This window comes from Panthera leo, chromosome A2 (assembly GCF_018350215.1).
Source record: "Panthera leo isolate Ple1 chromosome A2, P.leo_Ple1_pat1.1, whole genome shotgun sequence".
Classification (NCBI taxonomy): domain Eukaryota; kingdom Metazoa; phylum Chordata; class Mammalia; order Carnivora; family Felidae; genus Panthera; species Panthera leo.
The window spans coordinates 144,791,091-144,809,240 of record NC_056680.1 but is presented as its reverse complement, the minus strand read 5'-3'; the positions used below and the strand labels follow the sequence as shown (position 1 = coordinate 144,809,240).

Here is an 18,150-nt window from a genome sequence, read left to right as displayed (position 1 = left end):
AACAGCATTCCCACATTCAAACAAGATAAAAGATATAATGAAACTATAAACTCCATTTACAATAGCAACAAAAAAGATAAAATACCAAGGGCTAAACATAAGAAATGTGAAAGGTCTTTATGAAAAAATGTTTAAATGTTATTGAGAGATGCAAAAGAAAACTTGAACAAGAAATGAATATATTCCCTGCTCTTGGAACAGAAGAATGAACCGCAAAAAGACAGCAAATATCTCTAAATCAATCTATAATGTTCTATCAATAAAAATATCAACAGCATGGGGGAGAGGAGCTATACAAGCAAGACTATCCAGGAAATCCCTGGCAAGTAGAGTAAGAGCAGACTATAATCAAAGAATGGGGTCATTAAGGTATAAATAGGTGAACTGATCAATGAAACAGGATAAAAGCCCAGTAAGAACCTCAAATTATATGTAGGAATCAAGTACACCTATAGACAGTATTTTAATACTGCAATAACTTGTAGCCACCTAGAAAAAAGTCGGATTCTTACCTTAACACTTTACATAATTTATATTTTATATAGATAAGTACATTTAACTTAAAGTAAAATTATAAAAGTACCTAGAAAAAACAAGAATTTTCATTTTAATCAGAAATAATAGTTAAACAGGAAAGGCCTTTCTTATGATAGAAAATCTAAAATCCAAAAAAGAATGATAATTACAACTACAAAAGAATTTTAATTTCTGCTGAAAAACTGTACCATAAACAAGGTCAAAAGCCAAATGATGAGCTATGAAAAATACCTTCAACACACAGCAAAGACAACTAATTTCCTTAAAACACAGAGTTCCTATAAACAATATTAAACATCCTGATAGAAAATGAACAAAAAATATAACCAGATGAATAAAACCTATAAGCAGATGTTATAAATAAAGTTAACAAATATGGTTCTCATACCTATTGAAAAGATGAAGAAAAATACACCTATTAAATAGGCAATTTTAGAAAGTTTGATAACCCACTCTATTATCAAGGGTCTGGGATGCAAGCACTCCAACACCAACAGTGAAAACAAAACTGGTACAATCTTTATGGAAGGCAATTTCACAATATCTATGAAAATCTAAATAGTACATATCCTTTGACCCAGCAATTGCACTTCTAGGAATTTATTCTAAAGACAGACTCACTCATGTGCAAAAATATATAGAAAGATATTCATCATATCATCATTTATATTAGCAAGACTGTAAACATTTTACAAAGAAATGCTACCATTTCTTTCCACATGCATGTGCACACACACACACACACACACGCACGTGCACTCAAAATTTATCATTGCTTGCTTCTAGGGAAAGAAGCCAATTAGCTGGGGTCAAAGGTAGAAGGAAAATTTGCCTTTTATCATATGCTCTTTTGTACCATTTGGATTTTATATCAGCAACATATATCACATTTCACACTTTTAAGTTATCAGTACTGTTTTTGCCCAGCTTTACCAGTTGTTACATATTTCCTTCTCTTTGTCAGTTTTTCAGTTCTTTCATTAGCAGCAATGTCTAACTGTCATCGCAGGTAATACATTTAATCAAACTGACACCGTGAAATCACAATAGTAACTTGCACTCTATTATCTCCATGATCTGGGTGCCCCTGAGCTCTACCTCTGCATACCTATTCTACAAAAATGTTCCCTGGTCTTTCTTTACCATGTGTATAGAGATTATGAATTAGAAATCCAGGACCAACAAGCTATGAATGTCTTGGCCTATGGGACAAACACAAACTCACGACTGCATTTTAGGAGACAGCAAAAAGGCAAGAAGCTGCTCAAACAAGGTTTCACAAAATTATCATTTGTGCTGTCACCATGAATGCAGAGTGTGGTCTACTTTTAAGTGTAAGAACTTGATTTTATCCATTTGTCCAGAGTCAATGGGGCTGTAGAGGATTGACCCACACTAATCAATCAAATTCACAAGAAACTAATTGCTTACATATAATGCCAATGCATCCATCTAGAATTTAAGTACATGTACATATGTACAGACGTATATACACAATTAGTGTGTGTGCATATACGAAGAGTGTCAAATCATGCAAATCAAGGAATCACCCATAAATGATAAGTATGCCCAAGGAGAACCACACGGCACTATAAGTGTGTATAGAGAGAAGAGAATAAATCAGAAGGTCAAAGAAGGCATCCCTGAAAACACAGTGTGATTGAGTTAAGTTCTAATGGAAGAGAAGCTAAAAAACAAAAACAAAAAACCCTAAAAGCCAAAAAACAGAAGTGGAGTTAGACAGTTCTTGGATGATGGGATAGCATGTGAAATGGCCTCGTGGCAGAAAGAGCATGATATGTCTAAGGTAGCAGAAAACGATCTAAGAGCAAGACCGTATGACGTAAAATTAACTCAAGAGTTACACAATGCAGTGCCTTTTAGGTCATGTTAAGGATTTCTGCCTTACGCTAAAAGCAATGAAAAGCTAGTGAAGGGCTGTAAGCAGAGAAGAGAACAGATTTGCGCTTGCAAAGGTGAGTGTGCTATATGTATTGCAGGGCAAGAGGAGAAGCAGGAAGACTGCTTAGAAAACTGCAGGAGACCTAAGTGAGGGATGATGGCAGCATGAGCTGGAGTTATACAGCAGAAATAAAATAGATGGAACTTGGTGATTAATTATACCTGAAATACAAGGGAGAAGCAAATTTCAGGAGGATGCCCAAGTTTCAGGTTGCGTAACTGCGTGCATAAAGATGCCACCACTGAAGGAGAGCGCAAGAACACTCCAGGAAGACCAGAGTGTTGTGTTTTGTTTCATCAGGGACTAGATGGAGGGTCTGCGTGCAAAAAGCAAGAAAGGGTTCTGGGTGCTTAGTATCTGGCAGTCTTGGTAGAGCCGGACAAAAAGTGGAAAATGGGATTAGATGTCAATGGAGAGAGAAAGTTAGCTACAAAAACTTAAAAAAAAGAATCCTTTTTTAACCTCCAGGGTCAGCCATAAAACAGGCGTAGATATTTCTATGCCTCACCAGCACCTAAAATCTTCTTAAACACCTCAATACACAACCTTTCGATGAGTGTGGGGGGAGGGGACGGTCAAAATGCAATGTTGGGGAAAATAATTAATTGGTGTAAAAGAATTTGAAATATATTGAGATGGCAGATGTTCCCAATTCTGATAGTAAAGAAATGACAGAAGCTGCCTACTTGGGGAAGGAAGAATGAAGCACCAATCAAAAGGAAAAGAAAGAGAGAAGAGGCTGATCATCCCATTGCATGAATTCTCACAGTTTAAATTTTTCACGTTTTATCTTTCCCTCTGGACAAATGGCTGTTCGTGGCCTTGTGTGCTAAGGAAACGCAGAAATAGCTCCACACCTAAGCCCCACATCAGAAAGCATGGCTTCCACTGCCATCTGGTGGTGGCAGTGAGGAAGTGCACCAACTAGGTTCTTGGAGCCTGGGAATGCCTATATGAAGTCCATGGTATAATTAATCTGAGATCAAAGACCTAAAGATCGCAGTGGTAGAGGGAAAATCGGTAAAAGTCTTTGGTAAGAGATTTATCTTCTAATCTGTCAATACACAAAAATAGAAGTGTTTGCTGTTAATTTGAGGTAGGTAAAAGGATTTCTCCTTTTTTCTTTTTCATGTTAAAGATCACATATATAGCAGTTCTAAAATACCCAGTCTGATACTACCACCTCAAACTCAACTCCTAGTATATTATATATTTGACTATTTACAACTGCTTCAATGTGAATTTTAATGGCACATATAAATGGTTAATGTGCATTTCTAACACACATCAATAGCCTCATCACCAGCAAGCAACTGTCTCATTGAACGTGCAAAATTCCCTTTGTTGTCTCCAAATTAATCAAATAATTTTTGACTACTTAGAACCACAGGCATGGTACTAAAATGAATTCAAAAACCATCATGTTCTCAAAACTCACCGGCTAAGCAAATATATCACTGATAAAATCAACATTATTCACAAACAATATGGTGAATGATTAACACATCATTCCTGATCGTTCTCTTCAAGGTAAAAAAAAATACGCTTGCCCAATATAATATTTGACATTCTGTGCAATATTTACTTCCCTACCTTCCCTCTACTACACTTCACTTACAAATGTACCTCTTTAAAATTCTCTGCACACACACATCGATTTGATTTGTTTTTTAAAGCATCTGAACTCCAGGATAGGAAATTGTAGGCCAAAACGTAAAATAATCACATTGGATACATTTTTCCAATTCTCAATCAGCTGCTTTTATCATAATTTTGTCACCAAGTATATTCTTGATCTTCATTTTTCTCCCCTTAAAATCTAGACCACGTTATCGATTCTGTCTCTGGACATTGCAAAATATTAATAATTTAACTAGTTTTTCCTAATTCTCTTGGTTCTGTTCCCCATCCACATCCCAACACCCTCTACCCCCCTCCCCGCACCTTTCCTCCTCCTTTCTAGTCTCAGAATGCCTAACTCTTAAACACTCGAGGTGGTTTTTACAAAAACACTCTTTGGAATGTTCCTCCCTCTTCTCTCAACTTAGCACCCTTTAAAAAATAATGTCCCACAGCTAGGCGCCAATACCCTCCTTTTACAGGATCAAACTGCGGAAGAGGATGAGACTGGGAACAGAGTCACCGAAACATTTGGGAATGTCAATGAAACATCGGCCTCTCCTTTGAAAAGAAAACACAACTCTCAGCACAGAGCTTTCAACAAAGCAAAAATGCTTCTTTTCGTTGTGTTCCTGCTCCGTCCCTGACCTCAAAGACACCTTTCCTTTTCTCTAAGCCCCAGTTCCTCTGCTATGCGTGGGGCCTGCCTTTGCTCCTCCCAAGGAAAAGAAAGCCAGGGAGAAAAGAAAAGGTAGCAGTCGCCTTCCCTTCGCGCCCGCAAGCTGGCAGGACCCTGTCCCACGACTCACCTGGCAGGTGCGGCCGCCCGGAGAGTTGCACGAATCTGTTGAGCTGGCCAGTCCCCCGACCCCCGCTGCCCCCGCTGCCCCCGCCGGCCCCGCTACCTCCGCCGCCGCCGCCACTGCCTGCGGCGCCTCCTCCCCGCCGGCGGTTCCTGTCCCAGCCCTGGGCGGCCGACATGACCCGCTAACGATTGCGGCAGCCGGGTTCCGGCAGCCCCTGGCCCGGCGGCACTAGCGGAGCCTCCTTGCTGGGCTCCTCAAGAGACCCGGGAGACTGGGGTAGGGGGAGCGCCCTGTCCTCACCAGCGACCAATGACTGGCTTACTTGGTGACAGGCAGCCAATGGCCAGTCGCCTTCTTGGCAGGTGGAGGGAGGCGGGGAGAGACGTGGTAACCATAGCTATGGCTAAAAAAAAAAAGTGGAGAGAGAGAAAGGCAGAAGCAGCCACTCAACACACGCATCAACCGCGCTAAGCAAGCCCGCGTCGCGAGTCCTGCGGGATCAGGAGGGCCAATCGAAGGCCGAGCAAGAGAGGCCACGCCTGCAGAAAGAGTCCCGGCGATAGTCGGTCCTCCAGCCGCGGTTAGGGTTCAGGAACTCTTCCCATAAGTACTCAAATCAGAACTAGGCTGTGAACATAATACACATGTTTGGGGGCAATACAGTGTTTCGCCGGCTGTGCAGACTGAGACCCCTTTCCCTGACTGTTAACACACACAAAGGGCTCTGTTGGAGGAGGAAAAAAACAGAGGCGGAGTCATAGCTTAAATATAAAAGTGAGGTAGTCTGGGTTTCATTTGTCTCGTCTTTGAATTGAGTGGCTGAGCTCCTCAATTAAACACCAGCCACCTACCAAGCAAGCAATTTTAAACTTGGTTAATAAACATAAAGAAGTGTTGAAGCTAACCAGTAATCCTGGAAATACAAATTAAGACTCCAATGAGAAACCATTTCTGGCTTATTAGGTTAGTAAAGATTTTAAAAATAACACCTATCAGTAAGAAGAGTACCAGGAAAAAGGTAATTTCATGGATGACTGATGGCTATGAAAATGTTTTTGTCCAATCAAACCCTTTTTTGCTAGTAGAAAATCTGAATCACCTGAAACACAGAAATAGGTACGGAAGATGAAGATTGAGGAAAACTGCAGATGTACAGTTCAGAAATTCTTATTGTTAAATAATTGTCAAATTATTACTGTCAAATTATTGTTCCAAAATTAAACAGAAAACTTGGCTATGAACTTACGGGGGGGGGGGCAGTGCAAAGTGGGAAAATACAGATTATTAAAGATGTTTATGAATAAGGGAAAAGCATATATACTCTTCAGAGAAAACAACTTTTCAAGGTTCTTAGGTACGGTGGCTTTTCTTTTTTTTCTGTAAACCTTTACATAGGAGAACCTTATGTGATGCAAGGAAAAAAGAGAAAATCTGCTGTAGCTGAGGTTGCCTACATATGCTTTTGGTCAAATCTCATGTCACCAGTGGTCCTGCCTCCTTATTTTCCTACTTTTAGTCCCTCAAGGTAGGTGTTTTACCTTGTAAGCACTATAAGGCACTGCTTATGAAAATGTTTGAGACTTGAAAAAAAAAAAGTTTATGGCTCTAAAATATGAAAGTCAAAATTAATAAATGTTAATTTTTCTAAAGAAATTGTACCATTTAGTACAATTGTACCATTTAGTACAACCAAATAGTAGATGAAGGAAATTTTCTTTTTATAGGAGTATTCCCTAAATAAAGAATACAATATCACCATTTTTCAACCCTTAATACACTCAGAGATCAACCTATTGAATATTACCCACTGCTAGCATCACAAAATTAAAGATGAGATATATATGCCTCTAGAACATAAACATAAGTATGAAGTAGTCTTGTAGAAAAATTGAACTTGAATCTCATCAGATATCTATATCTATCAATTTATAGGAAATACCGAGGATAGAGGAATATAAAAAACAAAACAAAACTACAGAGACACAAATCGCAAAATCCAGACTATGGAAATTCTACAGAATAATCAAATTTTTCAACAAATAAATTACAAAGGAAAATGAGAGATTTGGAAGGAAAAATCTATATGATAAGAGACCAGTGATAGTGGTATAATTGTGAATATACTAAGAATCACTGAATAGTAATGGTTGCACAACCTTGTTATTATATTAAAAACCACTGCATTGTACACTTGAAAGGGTAAATTTTATGGTGGATTTTATGTGGATTATATCTGAATTAAAAATTTTAAATAATATGGGAAGGGAGGAATGGATGTGGAGCTAGATGAAACACATTAACCATAAGCTGAAGCTGGGTGGTGAAGAAGGACAGAAGAACTGTTCATTATACTGTTGTGCCTACCTTTGTATATGTTAGAAATTCTTCATAATAAAAAGGAAAAAAAAAGGTCTACAAAAACAAGATTATATTAACGAATCAACTGAAAACTATCTCATGTAGTTATTATATATTATGTAGTATATATAATACACATATAATTTGTATGTAATATATATGATAATCAGTTTTAATTCCAGAAACAAAATGAAACTTTTGGGGGCGCCTGGGTGGCGCAGTCGGTTAAGCGTCCGACTTCAGCCAGGTCACGATCTTGCGGTCCGTGAGTTCGAGCCCCGCATCAGGCTCTGGGCTGATGGCTCGGAGCCTGGAGCCTGTTTCCGATTCTGTGTCTCCCTCTCTCTCTGCCCCTCCCCCGTTCATGCTCTGTCTCTCTCTGTCCCAAAATAAATTTAAAAAGTTGAAAAAAATAAAAATAAAAAAAAAATGAAACTTTTGTTCTTAACTAAATTTAAAATATTAAATTATTATTTTTTTAATGCTTATTTATTTTTGAGAGAGAGAGCACATGGGGGAGGGCCAGAAAGAGGAAGACAGAGGATCCGAAGTGGGCCCTGTGCCAACGACAGAGGGCCCAATATGGGGCTCAAACTCTCACACCCTGAGATGGTGACCTGAGCCAAAGTCGGACATTCAACCAACTGAGCCACCCAGGTACCCCAAAATTATTAAATTATTTTGAAAACCTTCTAAAAATTAGGTTGCCATCAAAACTTTTTAATGTGGAATATAGGTACACTTTGATGGGCATTGACATGATTTGGACAGGGGCCTTCAAAAGAAGTGCATGCAGAGGCACATGGCTGGCTCAGTCAGTACTCATGCAACTCTCGATCTTTGGGCCATGAGTTTGAACCTCATGTTAAATGTAGAGATTACTTAAAAAGTTAATAAAGTTAAGTGCATGGAGACAATATGTACCTGCTAACATAACATAACATGAAGTACATGATACCACCTACAAAGTCATCATATCAAAAATATTCACTTGAATCTATTCAAGATTTAACCTCTAACATCCAGTTTACAGAAACTTTCAGGGCACAAAGGAACAAGTTAAATAACATGTGAAACAACTAAATCCAAGGAGACAATCTTCACTATATCTAGCCTGGTTTCGTCAATAAGTCAATGTAATGAAAAACAAAATGAAATAACACAAAAACGAAATGGGAAGGTGGTGACCCCTAACGAAATAATAGAGGTAGGCAATGACAATCAATGGCTGCTAGCATAACAAAAAGGAACAAGCAGACATTACGTGTGTGCTAACAAAAGTATAATCATTGACGGTGAACTATTCTTTTTAAAAAAATTTTTTTAACGTTTATTTATTATTGAGAGAGAGCATGAGCATGAGCACAGGAGGGGCAGAGAGAGGGGGAGACACAGAATCCGAAGCAGGCTCCAGGCTCTGAGCTGTCAGCACAGAGCCTGACGTGAGGCATGAACCCATGAGCCATGAGGTCATGGCCTGAGCTCAAGTCGGATGCTCAACCGACTGAGCCACCCAGTGGCCCCTATGATTAACTATTCTTGCCAAAAAACTGAATCTGAATAAAGTCAAACGTGTAACTCTATCCGTTTACAGGATATAAAAAACAGTACATGTGAAAGTACATGGAAAAGTATGTTTTATATAAATGTAAGGTCATATTCTCATGTTAGCAATCAATCAATGTATAGCAATCCTTTAAAAATAGGGGCACCTGGGTGGCTCAGTCGGTTAAGCATCCGACTTCAGCTCAGGTCACGATCTCGCGGTCTGTGAGTTCGAGCCCCGCGTCGGGCTCTGGGCTGATGGCTCAGAGCCTGGAGCCTGCTTTCGGTTCTGTGTCTCCCTCTCTCTGGCCCTCCCCCGTTCATGCTCTGTCTCTCTCTGTCTCAAAAATAAATAAACGTTAAAAAAATTTTTTTAAATAAAAAATAAAAACGTTTACTTCTTGGATTGTTGGTTAGTTTGTCATAGATTAAACATGACCCAGAATCCTACAAATTCCTTGGTGAATAGTCAAAGGTGACTAACTGTTTGTCATCAGCCCAGATCAAATCAGCATTGATACTGAGAAGCCCAAACTAATGAGTCTGTAGTTTACTTAATTACAAAAATTATAACCATCTACTCATAAACATTACACACATAAGCATCACACATACAGATGTCGTCAAAACGCAAAGTATAAATTGTAGCTAAGGTTAGGTCTGGCTGCCCAGAGAAAAGAAGGAAGAAGGCTCACATTTATTGATTCACCTGTTGTGAACTAGGCACTTTTATGTATATTATGTTTTTTAATAGGCAGATTACCTACCATAGCATTTTTGAAACATTAAGTCATGAAACCAATTCAATGGAACATGACCAGTATTTCCTAAAAAGGAGAATGAAACTGTAAGAGTGCAAGAAAATAAAGGGGTGGGGGGACAAAGTGGTTCAGGAAGGTCTTGAAACACCTTGCCTCTAGGTATTCAAGTTGGAAGGGCCTCCTCTGAAGGGTTATAGAAACCTTAAGCTCCCCTCTCACAATGTTTAGGCAGGCATTTGATCAGCAAAAAGGTAAGCAACCAATGTGTTTACCAAAGTTTTAGGTTCCCAGAAGCCCAGTAACTTCAGCCCTGTCTAAAAAACTTATATGGAAATTTTGAATGCAACTCTTTACCCTTATCCCACCCCCACTTAAAACACACACACACACACACACACACACACACACACACACACATCCCACTGTTTCAAAGCTTCCATGTTTCTTTGTGTAGCTTTAAACATAAAAGCCTGAGTTTGCCTTTGATATGTGGAAAAAAGGCCTTGGACTTTGCAAAGGTAAAACCAAGATTTCATTTTGGATAGGGAAGGTATTAAACAGTTCTGCTTAAGATGACACCGGAAAGACAACTCTCATTAAGGAGCTTAGGCTGAATCCTAATGGAGTGAGGAGTCATTGAAGTCTTTAAGAAAAGAGGTGACATGATCAGATTAGTTTTCAAAGATCACTCCAGAGAACTGGGTTGAGGATTTATATGGGAGGCTGTCCACTGCCGTGGGTGAACCTGCCTATAGGCAGCACCCTCAGGGAAAAGACCTCTGCTCCCAAATATCTTCTCCTGGCCACACTAAGGATCTATCATGTTGGGGCACCAGGGTGGCTCAGTCCATTAAGCGTCCAACTCTGGATTTTGGCTCAGGTCATGATCTCACGGTTCATGGAACCGGGGCCTTGCCCCAAGTGGGGCTCTGCACTGACACTGCGAAGACTGCTTGGGATTTTCTCTCTCCCTCTCTCTCTGCCCTTCCCTTGCTTGTGCTCTCTCTCAAAATAAATAAACTTAAAAAAAAAAAATCTATTCTCACATGCATATTTTTGAGCAGTATCACAAAAGATTGGAATACTTGTTTAGGCTATGACTTAAATGCAATATTGCTCTAGCACTAAGCCATGTAGTCTTATAATCATCAATTATAAAGACAATGCTCTTGCACCTGGCTACCTCAGTAAACTCTTGATCTTGGGGTCGTGAGTTCAAGTTCTACATTGGAACCTGTACATTAAAAAGTATAAATAGGAGTGCCTGGGAGGCTCAGTCAGTTAAACATCAGCTCAGGTCATGATCTCACAGTTTGTGAGTTCAAGCTCCACATCAGGCTCTCTGCTGTCAGCACAGAGCCTGCTTTGTATCCTCTGTCTCCCTCCCTCCCTCTCCCTCTCTCCCTCTCTCAAAAGTAAACAAACATTTAAAAAAAAAAACATTTGGAGCGCCTGGATGGTTCAGTGGGTTAAGCATCGGACTCCTGATTTCAGCTCAGGTCATGATCTCATGGTTCATGGGTTCGAGCCTCACATCGGGCTTTGTGCTTCATAGCACATGGAGCCTGCTTAGAATTCTCTCTCTCCCTCTCTCTGCCTCCACCACTCATTCATGCACTTTCTCTCTCCCTCTCAAAATAAATAAACTAAAAAAAAAAAAAAAGTAGAAATAAATAAATAAACCTAAAAAAAAATAACACTCTTGTAGCGGTGCTTTATAACTGAAAGACTGAAACAGAATTAAACTAGTTTATTGTCTTTTGATAAATTTACTTTTACACTTGACATCAGAAAAATGACATAATGAGATGCAGTAACATATTACTTTAGCTGTTGCAGGCTAATGAGAAGGCGATAAGGACTGCCATATAACATGAAAAAATACGCTCATGGCATATTTGAAGGTTGCATGCCATCACAGAAAGCAATCCAAAAGCGAGTTTCACAGTGCTCCTAATGTTCCAAGTCCAATAAGAAATGTAAGTTTCTACAGAAAACTGAATAATGGTCAATTGTTTTTAAAGTTATGTGTAGAGTCATTTGGATATTTACTTATTTACTTCAGTAATCTAATAGAAAGTTCTGGGCTAAAACCAGACTTTTTTTTTGTAAGTTATTTATTTATTTAAATAATCTCTATACCCTACGTGGGACTCAAACTCATGACCCTGAGATCAAGAGTGGCACACTCTTCCGAATGAGCCAGCCCAGTGCCCCTGGACGGTTTTTTCAACATCTGAAATATTGAACTTGAAGTCCAGATAGGATTTACTGTTACCAATTCCAGTAATAATTGTTTTACATATTCATTTGATTCAGATTTAAGTGACACTAACTTAACTGCAAAGGAACAAGATAATTTTATGAAGATATTAAGTGACATCTCATTAAATTGACTTCAGGAGAATGCTCTCTGGCAAAGATTTGTCAAGTATTAAGTCTCATCCCAAACAAATAAACAAAACCTTGAAACTATTAATATCATTTTGTATTTTTGGTGTGGTAAGCTTATATGAACAGGCACTCCCTGCATATGTTAATACTATTGAAACTAAATCACACACAAGAAGATTAAATAAAGAGCCTAAACCAGGCCATATTTTTCTACTTTTCTCCAACATTGGTGATTATAGTTCAGCAAACATCATTCAGTAATGTGAACTGTTTTGAATATATGGTTATTTAATTTAGAAGTTTATTCTGATTTTGTTTTTAAAGCACTATAAGCATATATAAGAAGCTTATAAATAATGTATGCATTGAACTTCTGATAAAAATAACATGTCAACATTGAGGAGGAGGTTTTCTTCTGTGTAAAACAGGATGAATAAAATCAAAAGGTAGAATGAACATTAATCATTTTAAGAAATACTGTTCTACCAAATGCTCCTTCTTGCTTAAGATAGATTTAATTGAGTTTGTCACGCGAAACCAATATAATCCTAATTAATATACTACCTCTAGAGTTGTAAGAAACAGGTGTAAACCATACAGTATAATACAAATGTGAGGGATTTCCTATGTAACGTAGATTCTTTTTTTAAGTTTATTTATTTCGAGAGAGACAGCCCATGTGGGGGACACAGAGAGAGGGATAGAGAGAGAATGCCAAGCAGGCTTTGCACTGTCAGTGCAGAGCCTGATACAGAGCTTGAACCCACGAAACTGTAAGATCATGACCTGAGCCGAAACCAAGAGCTGGATGCTTAACCGACTGAGTCACCCAGGCACCCTACACAAAGTAGATTCTTAAAAAATGCTTTTTTTTTTTTTTATTTTTTATTTTTTAAATTTTTTTTTCAACGTTTTTTATTTATTTTTGGGACAGAGAGAGACAGAGCATGAACGGGGGAGGGGCAGAGAGAGAGGGAGACACAGAATCGGAAACAAGCTCCAGGCTCCGAGCCATCAGCCCAGAGCCTGACGCGGGGCTCGAACTCACGGGCCGCGAGATCGTGACCTGGCTGAAGTCGGACGCCTAACCGACTGCGCCACCCAGGCGCCCCCTTAAAAAATGCTTTTTAATTAGTCAGCTGGGAGAGGTGAAATAAGATAAAAATACATAAAGTTGTAATAGTCCCAAGATTGGTCCAATAGCCACATGGGAAATGATTTTGAGTCTTTATATCAAACTCTGATTTGTAAAATAATGAATACATCCTTACTGTATAATCTGTAAATAGAAGAAGATATAGAAAAAGTGAAACTCTCCCATCCACTTGCTACCCAATCCTACTCTCCACCCCCAAAAGACCGTTAATGGTTTGATGTCTATTCTTCCAGATCTTTTTCTTTTTTTTTTAAGTTTATTTTTATTTATTTTGAGAGACAGAGAGACAGAGAGAGGAGAGAGAGAGAGAGAGAGAGAGAGAGAGAGAGAGAGAGAGCATGAGCAGGAAAGGGGAGAAGAGAGACAGAATCCCAAGCAGGAGCCCAACATGGGGCTTGATCTCACAACTGTGATATCATGACCCGAGCTGAAATCAAGACTTGGATGTTGGGGGCGCCTGAATTGGTTAAGTGTCCAACTCTTTTTTTTTAATGTTTATTTATTTTGGGGGTGGGGGGGGGACACAGAATTTGAAGCAGATTCCAGGATCTGAGCTGTCAGCACAGAGCCCGATGTGGGAATTGAACTCGTGAACTGCCAGATCATGACCTAAGCCAAAGCCGGACGCTTAAGGGACTGAGCCACCCAGGCACCCCAAGCATCAAACTCTTGATCTCGACTCAGGTCATGATCTCATGGTTCGTGAGTTCGAGCCCAACATGGGGCTCTGAGCTGACAGCACGGACCTGCTTGGGATTCTCTGTTCCCCCACTCCCCACTCTCTCTCCCAAAAATAAATAAACATTAAAAAAAAAAAGAGTTGGATGCTTAACTGAGCCACCCAGATGCCCCTCCAGATCTTTTACACACACATGCAGGTATTCTATTTTAGTTTGTTACACAGATGGGATTACACGGTGTATTCTGCAGGCAGCTTTTGCTCTCCTATACAATATGTCTTGGACACATTCTTATTAGTTTTTAACAGGATTTCGTTATTCTTTTTTAACCGGCAGACATTCTTCTGTCCTTTGGTGGAAACAGGAAGAGTGAAGATCTCTTAGTCCCAAAACAGCACGTTGTCTTTTAGGATGTAAATTTACAAACACAGCAAAAAGCAAACGAAAAGATGTAAAGAAATCCAAGGACTCCAAATAAATTCAAGCAAAGTTGGAATTGCTTTCAGCACCTGAATAATCTTTCACACCGAAAAACAAACAAAGGAATGGGATTTGGGAGGGAGGATTCTTCTAAATGGGAAAGACAATTTGTCAAGGTCTGGGTGGATCTGGGAATACCTTTGGCCATGCTGCATGGTAGGCTGAAAAACTCCACTGACTTTCATTTCCCCTGAGAGATTTCACAAGACTGTATTCTTGTTTCTCCATGCAAATTTCACTGCTTAAATCAAGGATTCTGAAACTCTTTTAGCCTGGTAAGGCCTATGGATACTTTTTTCAGAATGATCTTTTCAATGCATAAAATAAAATGTATAAAATTACCAAGGAGACTAATTATACTAAAAGATAGCTATCAAAATATTAAAAGAATTAATTTTTTGATATAGTAAATCATATGCCACTAACACATGAAATAACAAAGTTGAGTGGGAGTCTCCAGAACTACTATATTTAAAACGGTATAAACAATATTTTAAGGTACTTGCAGTAACTCTAATGGTATATGACAATATCTGGATTTCTATGGGTGACAAAGTGACAGTACAGTTAATACTACTGTGGTTTGAACAGCTGATGGGAATTAAGGAGGCATTTATTGTGATGAGCGCAGGGTATTTTATGGAAGTGTGGAATGACTACATTTTACACCTGAAAATAATATTACACTGTATGTTAACAAACTGGAATTTAAATAAAATTTCAAAAAAAGAAAAGAAAAAAAATACGACTGCAGTTTATTGCCTACATTTCTATTGACAGAAATGCTAAATTTCAGTTAGGGGATTGTGAAAATCACGGGACTTTTCTCCCTAACCATTAGTTTCCTTGGTGTATTGGCTTGCTTGGGCTGCCATTACAACACCCCACTTAGTAGGTGGCTTAAACAATGGAAATGTATTTTCCCGCAATTCTGGAGGCTCGAGGTCTGAGATCAAGGTGTCAGCAGGACTGGTTCCTTCTGGAGGTTCTGGGGGAGAATCTGTTTCATGTCCCTTTCCTAGTTTCTGGTGGTTTCTGGCAATCCTTGGCATTCCTTGGCTTGTAGCTACATCACTCCCATCTTGTGACATGATGCATTCCCTGTGCATCTCTGTGTCCAAATTTCCCTCTTTCTATAAGGACACCAGTCATATTGGATTAGGGCCCACTCAAATCCAGTGTGACCTCATCTTAACTTAATTGCATTTACAAAGACCTCATTTCCAAATAAGGTCATATTCATAGGTTCTAGGGAGACATAACTTTTGGTGGTGGGGGGGGGGGGCACTATTCAACCCAGTATACTATCCAAGTTCACAGATTCCCTGGTTTAAATGGAATCAGTACGAAGTCTGAAAGAGAGAAATGATAAAAAATGCTAATGGTTATTGTGTTGAAGAGTGAAATTATGGATTGTTTTCTCCTTATCTCTAATTTTAGAAAGTTCTAGAATATGACTTTATTACTTTCAGGGTAAAAAATAAAGAAATTATGACATGTTATTGATTTTAATCATTAGCAACTTTTTAGATAATAAAAGTTCTTTGAATTTGGCCTTAGATAATTTTATTGGCATAAAGGCAAAGGGACCTGGATGGGTAAAAGGCTCCTGCTTTTATATATCTGTGAGGTTATAGATTAACCAGAAAAGTTTCTCTCGAGGAAAAATGTACAGTCATGTTTAATTCTTTTAGTATAAAAAGAACATGTACAACGTCTCATAGACTTAAGGAATCCTTGGATAAATACAAACTATAGATACCATATAATGAAGAAATTAAAAAACACTGGTAAACATGCCTCATTAAAAAGAGGTATGGACCCTATATTTGTGGCCAATTTTAGGCAAGGGTGCCAAGTACATTTAATGCAGAAATAACAGTCTTAACAAATGGTGCTCGAACCACTAGATTTCCACACACTAAAGAATCAAGCTGGACCTCTTTCCTCAGACCATATATAAAAATAAATCTAAAATGAATCAATGCCCCGAACATAAGTGCTAGAACCATAAAAGTATTAGAAGAAAAACATAGAGGTGAATCTTCATGATCTTGGATTTGGCAAGGGATTCTTAGGTATGACACCAAAAGCATAAGTAACAAAAGATAAAACAGAAAAATTGGATCTCAACAAAATTTAAAACTTACACATCAGGGGACATTCTCCAGAAAGTGAAAGACAACCTACAGAATAGGAGAACATATCGGCAAAGCATGTATCTGAGAAGAGTTTAATGTCACGAATATATAAAGAATTCCTAAAACTCAACAAAAAGACAACCCAGTTGAAAAATGGGCAAAGGGTCTGAATAGACACTTCTCCAAATAAGAACGGTCAATAACTGGGGCGCCTGGGTGGCTCAGTCGGTTAAGCGTCCGACTTCAGCTCAGGTCACGATCTTGCGGTCCGTGAGTTCGAGCCCCGCGTCAGGCTCTGGGTTGATGGCTCAGAGCCTGGAGCCTGCTTCCGATTCTGTGTCTCCCTCTCTCTCTGGCCCTCCCCCGTTCATGCTCTGTCTCTCTCTGTCTCAAAAATAAACGTTAAAAAAAAAAAAAAAAAAAAAGAACGGTCAATAACCACATGAAAAGATACTTGGGGCACCCGAGTGGCTCAGTCGGTTAAGTGTCCCGACTTCAGCTCAGGTCATGATCTTACAGGGTTCGAGAGTTTGAGCCCGGCATCAGGCTCTGTGTTGACAGCTAGAAGCCTGGAGCCTGCCTCGGATTCTGTGTCTCCCTCTCTCTCTCTCTGCTACCCCCCCCCCCGCCTTCCTGATTTGCACTGTCTCTCTCCCTCTCTCTAAAATAAATGAACATTAAAAAAATTTTTTTAAAGATGCTCACCACTATGATTAAGGAAATGCAAATCAAGAGCACAAAAGATGGCACGTCACATTACCTAGGTTAGCTATCATAAAAAAGATAGACAATAAGTGTTGAGAGGAATGTGCAGAGATTAGAACCCTCATACACTGCTAATGGGATTGTCAAATGGTACAGCCACCTTGGAAAAGTTTAAGAGTTTCCAAAATGTTAGAGTTACCAGCTGACTCAAGTTTTACTCCTTGATATAGACCCTAGAGAAATGAAAACCTATGTCCACACAAAAACTGGTACACAAACATCTACAACAGCATTATTCGTAACAGTCAAAAAATGTAAACAACGCAAACGGCCACCAACAACGGGTAACGGAAAAACAAAATAAGGCATCCATCCGTACAATGGAATATTATCCAGTCATTAAAAAAAAACTGCAGCATGAATGAACCTTGAAGACATTATACGAAAAGCCACATATTGGGGCACCTGCCTGACTCATCCGGTGGAGCGTGCAACTCTTGATCTCGGCATTGTAGGTTTGAGGCCCACGTTGGGTGTAGAGATCACTTAAAAATAAAATCTCTGAAATACATATTGTATGACTCCATTTATATGAAATGCCCAGCGAAAGCAAATCCATAATGACCAAAAAAAAAAAAAAATAGATTAGTGGTTACCTGGGGCTGGGGGAAGGGAGGAATAGGGAATAACTACTAATGAATATGAGGATCCTTCACGGAGTGATGAAATGTTCTGGAATTAGATGGTGGTGATGGTTGCACAGCTCTGTGAGTATACTAAAAACCATGTTATGTTATGTAAGTTACATATCAATAAAAAGTAGCCCATAAGAAATAAAAAATGTTTGACAAATGTATACCCACTTAAGAACTTAGTCATGTTTTATAGAAATTAAATTTTCACTGAAAACGTCAATCTTGCTGTTGGACGCACCTTTGTACTTTATGAAAGAATTGTACTTAGCAAACATAGTATATTTGACTCATTCTCAAGAGGTCCAACAC

At 39.0% G+C, this 18,150-nt stretch overlaps 1 protein-coding gene across 4 annotated transcripts in view; it reads right to left on the bottom strand.

Annotated features, from left to right (window-relative positions):
- The window catches only part of KLHDC10 (kelch domain containing 10), a 70,015-nt gene extending 64,262 nt beyond the window's left edge, over window positions 1–5,753 (bottom strand). Inside the window, exon 1 of one of the 4 annotated variants that reach the window (XM_042924528.1) lies at window positions 5,249–5,753. In XM_042924528.1, coding sequence (XP_042780462.1) covers window positions 5,249–5,321 — 73 coding nt within the window. In that variant the 5' untranslated portion in view covers window positions 5,322–5,753. The other 3 variants (XM_042924503.1, XM_042924518.1, XM_042924513.1) reach the window with 3 other exon arrangements.
- Between the last annotated feature and the right edge of the window lie 12,397 nt (window positions 5,754–18,150).